This window comes from Protopterus annectens, chromosome 1.part1 (assembly GCF_019279795.1).
Source record: "Protopterus annectens isolate FY-2018-M chromosome 1.part1, PAN1.0, whole genome shotgun sequence".
NCBI lineage: Eukaryota > Metazoa > Chordata > Ceratodontiformes > Protopteridae > Protopterus > Protopterus annectens.
In genome coordinates, this window is record NC_056726.1 from 174,568,980 (window position 1) to 174,581,527 (window position 12,548).

General features: G+C 37.9%; 1 protein-coding gene across 1 annotated transcript in view; it reads right to left on the bottom strand.

The window, feature by feature from the left end:
• Positions 1–8,212: 8,212 nt before the first annotated feature.
• The window catches only part of LOC122814309 (heat-stable enterotoxin receptor-like), a 900,709-nt gene continuing 896,373 nt past the window's right edge, over positions 8,213–12,548 (bottom strand). Inside the window, exon 10 of the mRNA XM_044086899.1 lies at positions 8,213–8,230. Within this exon, the coding sequence (XP_043942834.1) occupies positions 8,213–8,230 (18 nt within the window). The remainder of the gene's footprint in view (positions 8,231–12,548) is intronic.

The following is a 12,548-nucleotide window of genomic DNA, read 5'->3' on the forward strand; positions in this document are numbered from 1 at the left end:
TTTTGTGAAAAACTCACATATGGTCATATATGCATGGTAATCTGGATGCATTTAAAACATACTGATCACTACTGGTTTGAAGCAATTGGCAATTCTAGGTGGTTACCACCCTTTACATGAATAACGGTTTCCTAATATCATCCCCATAATTTTACCAGTGTTGAAAGCCTTTTGCAAAACATAGGTAATTTCTTTTCATACACTATATAATAAGCATGAAAATGTCATATGTAGTTTTCTGACACAAAATAAATACTTTTACTTGAACTTACAATACACTCTAAAACACTTAATCCATTATGTGTCATTTTAGTAGTTACTAGTTAGCCAGGAATCAAACCCTGAATCTTCTGCATTACATAATTTGAGTTTTTACTTGGTTTTTCACTGTAAGCAGAAAAAACTTAGTAGTCTTAAATATTTCACCCACATAACAGCTTACCTTAACTTATCTACAATATAAGTTCTTCCTAATAAAACACTCTTTTCCTCAGTTATTACTGATTTGTTTAACCTTTACTGGCATTTGGAGCACTGCTAACTTTTCTACCCCACTGTCTGTGTCTGTATCATATGTCAAATCCTGCCTGTTTTTTTCACTTCAAACAGAGGTCACTAAAGCTTTACCTATTTTTTTATGTAATCACCTTTCTCATGGCTTTGGGCACATACCTTGCTTGCCTTTATCTCTCCACCCTATGAAAGCATGTTGTAAAACAACTCACATGCACGTGAACGCACACGCATACACATATATAATATATATATATATATATATATATATATATATATATATATATATTAGATTCTACTTCTCAGTCTCAAAATATTGAAATATCAGATTTCAGTATCTCGAGACCAGAATACAGAAAGTCCATAACAACAAAAAAATCACAACACTGATGTTCAAAATATGAAAATAAAGGACAAGTAAAGGCTCAACCCTCCCCAACATAAAACAAAAAAAAATACAAACTCAAAACACATACACTACTATATCTTTAAGCAGGGGGGCAGCCCCCATGCACCCCCACACCCCTGCTACTTAGATATAACAACATACCATGAACAAAACAACAAACCTACTGTTACGCACCCTACACTCCCATTGCACACTGTCATACCCATGAGAAAGACACACACTACACATGTACAAAAATCATCACTTTCAACACACACACACACACACACACACACACACACACACACACACACACTCTCTCACCCACCTACCTCAACCTACTCCTAAAATTTCCTAAAAAACTAAAACAAAACAACATTTCTACCCAAAGCCCTTACATGGTACAAACCTATCTAAATCTCCGAACATAATCACACATCAGCCTTCATGTTTACAACCCAGAAACCAATAAATCTTAAAGGGACAACACACTATGAGAACAAACTGCAGCAAAACTACTGAGGATTCGACTATTTCAGATTCAACAATATGCAGTTTTGAAAAAAATGCACTTTCGGTATTCTTATCTCTTGATACCGAAATCTGAAATTTCAGTATTTCGAGATTCAGAAGTAGAACCATATAAACACACACACAAACACACACGCACACACACACACACACACACACACACACACACACACACACACACACACACACACATATATATATGTGTGTGTGTGTGTGTGTGTGTGTGTGTGTGTGTGTGTGTGTGTGTGTGTGTGTATTTATTTATTTATTTATTTTATTTCACATTTGTTTACCGGGGGTGTCTGACTGAGCTGAAAAGGCCCTTTTTCTGCAGAGGCCTGGGGAGAAAATCTCCACATAGAAAAATTACAGATACATTTAGTTATTTAGACATGATCAGTATACACACAAATTACAAAAAACATGTTTTTACAGTGGTATGCAGCACATAACAGTTACAGTGGAGAGAACAAACAAAAAAATATTAATTTAAAAATAAAGTTAATTAATAGATTTGTGATGTACAGCTGAAATTTGGAACATAAGTAGAATACATACATAGTACACAGGTACAGTACATACATTGTAGATTAGCCAGTGTTTGTGAGTAAGATTGAAAACTATTATCAAGTACTCTAGGTTTAGTATGTGTACCTTATGTGTGTGTGTGTGTGTGTGTGTGTGTGTGTGTGTGTGTGTGTGTGTGTGTGTGTGTGTGTGTGTGTGTATATATATATATATATATATATATAATCAGACTTGTTCTTCTTGAAATAGTTGAAATAGTGATTTACTTAACCTGCACTTGTTTCTAATTTACTCATTGCAATGAGAAAAAACTGAATTCAGTCAAAACAGCTTTTGCAAAATGAAATATTTTGAACATGGGAATTTACACTTGCATATTTTCTTCCACCATGGCAAAATGTTTTAAAAAATCTGGTCTGTGAGATTCGCATTCAACATAGCTAAAATGTCCCACTAAAATTATAGTGCATAACATGTAACCTAAATGTTAATTATTTTCATTTTGAGTTAGCTAACCACAATCTGTAAAAAACACATTTTAACCAAACATCCAAACACTCTCTGTGTTATCCTCACTGCAAACACAACTAATCAATTCCAAAATAAAAAGTGTGCTTTGTAATATACAGTGCTCCCTGGATAGCACAAAAGCAGCACATTTTCCCTTTCATAGCATCTTCCAGGACAGACAAAACATGTTAGTTTGGTATTTAGTATTTAATACTTACACATGCTATAGTTTTACATGCTGTAAGTGCATGCTTAAGATAAACCACATTCTGAATATACCAAAATGTGTATTACATTTTGAAAACAACCCCAACAGTCCTGTATATGTGCAACCTAGCAACTGAATTTTATGTTCAAATCCCACAACAGAACGTAAACCTTTGCAAGTACAGGCACTCACTACTAGATTGGATCCTTACTCCCTCACGTCAGACATAAACACCTTGTCTCCCAGACAACATCAGGGATCATCTCCCCACATTTATCACAAAACAAACTAATCACACCCCCAAATATACAGTATTAAAACAAGTGCATAGACTCAACTTTATAATACCTTTATAAGCTACCGTTCCCAATACAACTGGAGAGCTCTAAAATAAATACCATTAGAAAATGCCGTTAACCGTTTCTATAGCACATTCCTTAACATACTAAATGAGTTAGCTTCCATAAAAACAAAAAGAACCAAAAACAATCTTGCTCCATGGCTCAAGAAAGAAACTAGCCAGCTCATGCTAAATAGACCTCATGCCTGGGAGGAATGGAATAAAGGCAGAACACCACAAAAGTGGCAATGTTTAGATAGGTTGGAAATGAATGTAAACAGGTCAGACTAGACAAAATGACATTCTTTTACTCACTTCAAGGCAAACATCACAACAATTCCAAGCAATTCTGGACAACCAGAAAAACTGTACTATATCCTGGACAAATCACCACCCTATCTCCTACCATAAACAACGACACAGACCCCATAGCCACCCAGTTCAGCACACACACTTTATTCAATCTGTTCTCTCTCTCTACTAAAATCTAATTAACCCTCCCATCTCTCTATCACCACCAGCAATACTCCCAATACCTCTCTTTTTTCTTTCCACCAAATACCTACCTCAACTATCAAAAATTACCTTCAAAAACAAAAATCACTGCACCAGCTGCCGACAAACTCACACCTGAATGCCTTAAGTTAGCTGTTGATGTCCTGGCATATCCCATCTCAAACTCATAAATAGATCTATCACAGGAAACTATGTACTCACTATCTGAAAAAAATCACCTATTATACCACTTCACAAAGGTGGATCAGCCACAAACCTCTCTAACTACCATCCCATTGTAATTCTCTCCCCTCTGTGCAAAATCATAAAAAGACGCATACACTCCCAACTCCTAGCCTATCTCATAACAACAGACTATTCTCCTCCACACAACATGGCTTTCGACCACAACCCAGCACAGCAACATCTCTGTTCAGTTTCTCAGAAACTATAAATACCAACAGAAACAATGGAAACCTAATATTCTCCCTGTTCCTGGATCTGTCAAAAGCATTTGCCACTGCATCCCACCAACTCCTAATCAATGAACTATCTTCCCTATCACTATTTCATTCAGGTCTTACTTAGTTCTGTAGCTGTCTCTCTAACAGACAGCAGACCTTAAAATGGAATCAGGACCTGCTCACCTTCCTCTCTCCCTGTTTCTATCAGTGTACCACAAAGGTTAATTCTACACTCAGTAATTTTCAATATTTTCACAACCTGCACAAAGCCAGCAAGATTGACACCTTAGTACAGTATGCTGACAATATCACCATCATCTGCTCATCCTCAACCCTTCCACTGTTTCAGTAAATAACTCAAAACTGCTTCACTTCCATAGAATCATGACTAAAGGCTCAACATATAATCTTAAATAGCAAACAAAAAATAGTCCCTTTCATGCCCAGATCGCTTTCAACAACCAGTACACTTTGTACTATTACCCCAATAAACAACACCACCATAGAAATTACAACTTCCAAGCTACTAGGAATCTTAATAGTCAATAACCTAAAATTTGATCTGCATATCATCCAGGCCATCAAGAAAACTCATTAAAGTTGGACTTCCCCTGCCAAAACAAATCTTACCTCACAGGTTCTTCAAGAAAATCCTTAGCATCATCTTGCCTTCTCACTTCCCTTCCCTTTATGTAACACCCATATAAACCAACATTCAAGCTAATTTACGGAATAAATTAGGGGCATGATTTAACAAAATAGCAAAATTTGCATCTAATGCATCCTACCATATGCACCACTGCTTAACACAAAAGAAGCTCAATTGGCTAGAACTACCTAATCATCTTGTGTTCACTCAACTTCAAATTGCACACAAAATACACAGACCACAAAAATATGCCCTTCTCTACAAAACATTCTCAAGCACTACTCCACACCACATTGACTTCTCACAGGTAGTCAGAGTTGGGTCTATATCAGATTATCGAAACAGCTCATTATTGAATGCCGTAACGTTAAACTGCAAAACCCGAACCCTAACAATATCGAAACCTCAAAACAGCAATTTTTTTTCCCAGGGAAAAAAATTGCTGTTCCGAGAAACACACACACCACCAGCACACTAGAAAGCAGCAATCCACACACATACATTTAAAAGTTACATCTAACCCTACACTATACTGCACATACACGTACTATCTATCCACTTAACTTAACCCAGACCCTAACCCTAAGGTCCATCACTATCGCACACTCACCTCACCCGAGCCCTAACTCTAACTCACTTGACCCATCGCTAGTCCCAAATTCTCACTATCGTACACTCACCTCACCCGCGCCCAAACCTTAACTCACTTAACCCGCCCCTAACTCCAAATTTTGTCACAATCGCACACTTATCTGACCCGCACCCTAACCCTAACTCACCCATCCCATGCCCTAACCTGAATGTCCGCACAATCACACACTTACCTTAACCCAACCCGTAACTTTCCACAGCATCGCTGAAAACAGCAAAGCCACAACAATGGCCAACCAAATTCTTTCCCTAGGAAAGAATTCGGTTTTGTGCAGCTTTGCTGTTTTCAGCATTTGCGACATTGGGTTTGATATAGATCATTCATAATTCTGCCTTTTCGATGATCTAATATAGACCCGTCAGAGCCCGATAATAACTTTCAAATCCCATAATACAGCTGGAGACTTATTACACATATCTGATGTCACCAGACAGTGGAACTCCCTGCCTATCCCACTAAAACAGGACAGCTGTGCATCTAGCTTTAAGCACAAACTAAAGCAGCACCTAAACTCGTACTGGCTCTGTTCTTATTCACACCCTGACTAACTTTCTATCTCTCTCTCTCTCTCTCTGTCTCTCTCATCTCTAGACTATCACTAACCCCTAGCTCTCCAGCTCTCCTATCATATCCTGTAAATAATGTAAATAAATCTTATCTTCATTCATAACTATATACTGATTTTCATCACTCCTATGCAAATGAAATGTATATGCTGCTGTATATGTAAATGCAGCCTGTTTATTATTGTATAATACTCCTCCAGAAATCAAATTGCATTAACCTCTTGTTTTAATTGGATTACCCATTACATGATTCTAAAACCCCATTTCTACTGCTAAGAAACTAAAATTACTTTTTCTCTGAATTTGTTTTGTAATTGTTATAACTTTAATGGAGCTTTTCTGCCCAGCTCTCCATTGAAAACGAGTCTGAGTGCTCAGTCAGACCATCCCAGTAAACAAAAGCCAATAAATAAATAAAAACAAATGACCATATACAGTCACATAATGCAACTTTTCCTAAGAATTGACATCATATGGAATTGCATATCCTCTAAGATACTGAAAATGCAGTACAGCCAGTTTTCATCTGTTATTTGTCTCTTTTAGATAATTCTAGAGAACAAATGCCATGTGACAAACTCACACATACTACTGCTTTAAGTCTTTTAACTATATGTTTGCCTGTTAGCACTGCTACTTCAAAGTTCTATTGATTCAAAGTTATACTTTGAAGTTTCATTACCATACTGTGTTACTGTTCAAGGCAAGGCATTGCAGTAGTCTCTCTCTCTTTTTCTCTCTCTGTCTCTCACTCACCCCCTCTACCTGCTTGGTAACACCCTGTCTGTATGTCAGTTGAAAAGAAACTTATTTTCACTGAAATTCTTGCCATCAACATAGCAGAGATTACTTTCTTGAAACTGTACTCATCCAACAGCTGCCATCAATGCCTTCTAACCCTGAAATGGAATTTTATCTTCACCTTCAAAAAACTACACAAAATACCCCTCAAAAATTTTCTCATCTGCTCTATTTATAGATCTATCAAAAGCTTTTGATATGGTTAACCATAACATACTCCTTGAAAAACTTAACAACCTCTCCTTAAGCTCACATACTTTACAGTGGTTTAGAAGCTATCTTGAAAACAGGCAACAAGCAGTTCTTTGGGAAAACAACCTTTCATCTCTACTCCCAGTAAATGTTGGTGTTCCACAAGGATCTGTCCTTGGACCCCTTCTCTTCTCAGTATTTATTAATGACCTATATTTGAACGTACCACAAGCAACCTGCATGTGGCTGACCAAGTTCGCAGATGACTGCAAACTGGGCACCATAATCGACTCTCCAGCCGACACAAGCATCCTCCAAAAGGGCCTCATAGAAACAGACAACTGGTGCCAGAGCCATGGCCTCAAGCTAAACGCCAAAAAGTGTATAGTCATCCCTTTGGCAAAACAAAGTGCTCACAAATTACCACATAGGTGGTAATCCATTATACAGAAGAAGTCATTAGGGACCTGGGGACCCAAGTTGATAGCAATCTCTCATTTGACAACCAATGGCCAAAGTGGTTAGAAAACATTTTATATAGCCCACCTAATCATGAAGGGATTCACATCTAGATTAGGGAGGTCATCGTGCCTCTTTACTCATCCCTCATCAGGCCCATAATCAGTACAATGCCCCTTTGGGATGTACCTTACCAAACACCTGCAGCAACTGGAAAGACCCCAAAAGTACCTCACCAAGTGGATCAAAGGGCTCAAACAGATGCCATATGCTGCCCAGTTAAAGAAACTCCAGCTCTACTCAGTGGCATACCACCTGCTCAGAGGTGACCTGTGCCTGATGTATAAGGCCATGTCCAACCCGAAATTAAGGGACATGCTGCACCTCAAAAAATCCAAATCCCATCGAGCTACACTGAGAGACTTGAACCTCAGCACTGAAATAAATAGGACATGCTGGAGGGACAGATTCATAACCCAGAGGCTCCCTTCACTATGGAATAAAATCCCAGTCCAGGTTAGGCAGAGTCCCTCATTGACTCTCTTTAAGAGGAATCTTGATGAGTGGATGGGAGATCATAGGTTTACCCCGGGTATCACTTCTGTGTCACTGTTAGACAGAGGCACAGTATACTAACCTCGAAAAAGGGCATAGCAAAATAAATTTAAAATGGGTGGCGAAAGCCAAACATACTCTGGCTAGGCTTATAAATGCCCTAGGGCAGATAGCCTAGTATGAACCTATGAACCTATGAAAAGAAATATGAATCCTGTTTACAGTGCAGTCACCCTAAGCTCCTAAATGCATCAAGAACCTCACGGATATGTGACTATAGATAATAGAAACAAATGCTGCATAATGACAGTTGGATTAAGAACATATTACTCATTCCATAGGTAATGTCTCAAACAATTGTTCAAAATTCTAAACTTAGCTGTTAAGACAAAATTAAGAAATATAACATGAAAAGAAAGATGCACCGTTTACAGTGTGGTCACCCTGTAAGTCCCTAAATGCTCTGTCATTGTGACCTTTCTCAGAAGGAAACAGCAAATCCAAGCTGAAAATATATTGAAAGAACACTAAAGAAGATAATACTTTACATACCTAACTTAAGGAATGATAGAGTTAAGCTATTCTGCCATTGTAACATTCATTGTTTTTATTACTGACTCTCTATGACTTAACAAACTACAAGAAGAATCTTCCCATAGAAGTCATAATTATAGATATCTATACCTAGTCAAAGTTAACAAAACTCATGTAGTAGCAAAAGTTGATTCTCCTATAGTACTATCTATCCCTTAATATACAGATGGACTTCCCCATTCTTTAGTGTATGAGTAATAATAAGCACACCATCCTGATGTTGAAGGGATAATAACAAATCTTCAGTGTCTTATGTGCTGAAGACATAATAGTTTACTTTTCTGTGTGACCCTTACATCTCTCTAATCAAACAGTCACAGATATTTAGAGGAACCAGATTATGCAGATACCATTGTAGTAGGATAAATTGAGAAAAACATCTACCAGAAGTCTCTGGCAAATACATAATAAAGCAAATAACTTTTCTACTTCTTAATTTGTTTTAACCACTGTTTTTTTTTACTCTTCAGAATGAAAACGACTGCTTACCACATCTCCCCTTCCAGCTTTTGCATCTGGAGAAAGACTCAACCTGTTGATTATATCACTAACTCCTTACCAAGTACAACATTCAACCTATTGGGAAAAGAACACTACCCAGTTTGAGCTACTCCTTTTATTTATTTATTTATTGGGACCATTGCATTCAAATGCAAGTGTCTGTCATATGATAACTCAAAAAGATGGAACCTGGTCAAGGCTTTTGGCACTTCTATGTTGGCAAATAGAATGTATGTTATTAACTGGTCCTATTTTTTTGCAATCTTACTCAATATCTCTTCTTAACATGGACCTTAGTGTTTTGTTAAAATGTTCCACCAAGGTTTCCATTTGGGGATGGTACACTTTTTTATCACCCTAATGCAGTGATAGTTGTTATTTTATTCTAGACATAAAGGGAGATTCCTGATCTGTGAACATTTTTCATTTTTCTTCACTATCCCTGCCCTGGAAAATAATAATACTAGTTTTCTGTCTATAGATTTAGCATTAGCTTTACATTGTGGGATAGCTTCAGGGTATTTGTTTACACAAATTCATTACTGTATTTTGCTAATGACACAACAATGTACACTGCACTATTCTCAAATTGCACCACTGTGAATAGACATTGAAATAAAAGGATTTTTAAAGTATGGGTAAGAGGCCGTCTTCTGGCTCTCAGGGCATTCTATACAGAAGTTCTTGATTTTCTTCATTAATTTGGAGCAGCAAACCTCATTCTGATCCATACTTTACTCTTGTCAAGTCATTGGAGTTCCATGAGCACAGGGCTTGCTGCTAATCTCACCTTTAGTTTTCTAAAGGTTTAGGCTTTAGTAGCTGGTATACCACTTTCAAGTGATCCCTATTTACTCTGAATAACAAGTTGCTTTATAACTAAAAGTATGGAAAAGAAGCATGAACATCTTGTTTGGCTTCTGCACCTACAACTCTAGTTATATTTTCCCTTATCCTGCAAAAAATATCCTCTTCATACTGTGCTTTTTAAAAAAATTGATGTGTTGAAGGTCAGCTATTTCTGATGTTTCCTTATAGTCAGCTTGTCAGGAGGTACAATGTACTGCCTCCTTTCCTACAAAAATACTGGAATTGGGAGTTTTACTGTCTATTTTCCTATAAAGAGTAACTCTTACCATTAATCTTTAGTGTCACTTGTTAACACTACATTATGCAAATATGAACCTAATAAGTAGAACTCTTTTCCTTTTGCTTAGAGTTCTTGTGTTTTGGCTCAACAGGAATATCGTTAGAGCTCTGTTCAAGGTTATCTTGAATGTCAATATACAGTACCTTTTCCTTCTTCCATTTTTTTTTAATTTCTTCAAATGTTTTGGATTTGTAATACCATGACTGGGATACACCCTAGTCTTGAGTCAGGAAACAATTAAGGTATTTTTTCAGTGTTTCTTCAGTGTTTGTTGTTTGCCAAGAGTGCTCTTCTCAGCACCTGAAATAATGTAAGCAGGATGCTTCCTTCTGAAGTCCATATGGAGTTACACAACATCATATTTTTTCAGCTGTTCCTGTTAGGGGTCATCTCAGTGGATCATCTGTTTCCATTTCTTCCTGTCCTCTGCATCTTGCTCATTCACACCAACCACCTGCATGTCCTCTCTCACCACATCCATAAACCTTATCTTAGGCCTTCCTCTTTTCTTGTTACCTGGTAGCTTCATCCTTAGCATCTTTTTCCCAATATAATCAGCATCCCTCCTCAGCATATGTCCAAACCAACATAATCTTGCCTCTCTGGCTTTGTCTCCAAACCTTCCAACCTGGGCTGACCTTCTAATATACTTATTCCTAATCCTGTCCACCCTCGTCACACCCAGTGCAAATCTTAACATCTTTAACTCTGCTACATCCAGCTCTAACTCCTGCCTTTTTGTTAATGCCACTGTCTCCAACCAATATAACATAGCTGGTCTCACTACCCTCTTGTAGACCTTCCCTTTCACTCTTACTGGTATTTGTCTGTCACAAATCACTCCTGACACTCTTCTCCACCCACTCCATCCTGCCTGTACTCTCTTCTTCACCTCTCTTCCACACTCACCATTACTCTGAACTACTGATCCCAAGTATTTAAACTCATCCACCTTTGCCACCTTTACTCCTTGCATCCTCACCATTCCTCTATCCTCCCTCTCATTCACACACACACATATATTCTGTCTTAGTCCTGCTGACCTTCATTCCTCTTCTCTCTAGAGCATATCTCCATCTCTCTAGGGTTTCCTCCACCTGTTCCCTACTCTCATTACAGATCACAATGTCATTTGCAAACATCATAGTCCAAGGGCGTCCTGACAGATCTTGTCTGTCAACCTGTCCATCACCATTGCAAATAAGAAAGGGCTCAGATCTAATCCTTGATATAATCCCACCTCCACCTTAAACGCATCCGTCACTCCCACCGCAGACCTCATCGCTATCACACTACCCTTGTACATATCCTGTACCACTCTTACATACTTCTCTGACACTCCCGACTTTCTCATACCATACCACAACTCCTCTCCAGGCACCCTGTCATATGCTTTCTCTAAGTCTACAAAAACACAATGCAACTCCTTCTGACTTTCTCTGTAATTCTCCATCAACACTCTCGGAACAAACATTACATCTGCAGTGCTCTTTCTCGGCATGAAACCATACTGCTGATCACTAATCATAATGTCCCTTCTTAACCTAGCTTCCACTACTCTTTCCCATAACGTCATGCTGTGACTGATCAATTTAATCCCTCTGTAGTTACTACAGCTCTGCACATCACCCTTGTTCTTAAAAGTCAGTACCAAAACACTTTTTCTCCATTCCTCAGGCATCCTCTCACTTTCCTAGATTTCATTAAACAATCTGGTTAAAAACTCCACTGCCATTTCACCTAAACACCTCCATGCTTCCACAGGTATGTCATCTAGACCAACAGTGTTTCCATTCTTCATCCTATTCATAGCTATCCTTACTTCCTCCTTGCTAATCCATTGCTCTTCATGATTCACTATCCCCACATCATCCAACCTTCTCTCCCTGTTATTACATATATCAGTAGTATATCTAAAGACACTTCAAATTCTATTTTATTTGTCCTGTTGCTCTGACTACTATTGGAGCTATCAAGGTGTTTTCAACCTAAATTGCTCTAGCTTTTGCTTCCATACCTAGATATTTTATGACTTTGTGTCGATCAGTGTGCAAGATACTTTAAGCTCTAGGTATAGATATTTCAATGATTAATGATATTTTTGTCCTTTGTTCTTTGACTTCCTTAAATATTGGTATCAGCTGAGCCACTGTGATCATTAGTTCTTCATTTTTAGTCATTCTTTGTTGCTCATGTTTTCAAAGCTTCTCAGCTACCTATGTGTTATAATGTCTGCACAATCTCCAGTGCAACAGTCTTGCACATTATTATGACATTCAGTGCAGAATCTCTCAACCATGAGTATATCACAATCAGAAACAAGATGTTTGATATGTAGTGGGAGTTCATTCCCAAGGTGGAAGATAAGTTGGCATATGAGTCTATCACTCCAGCATTTCTTTTTCATCTGTTTATGAAGGTTTAATTCCTTTAACTGTGCATTTGAGGTCTA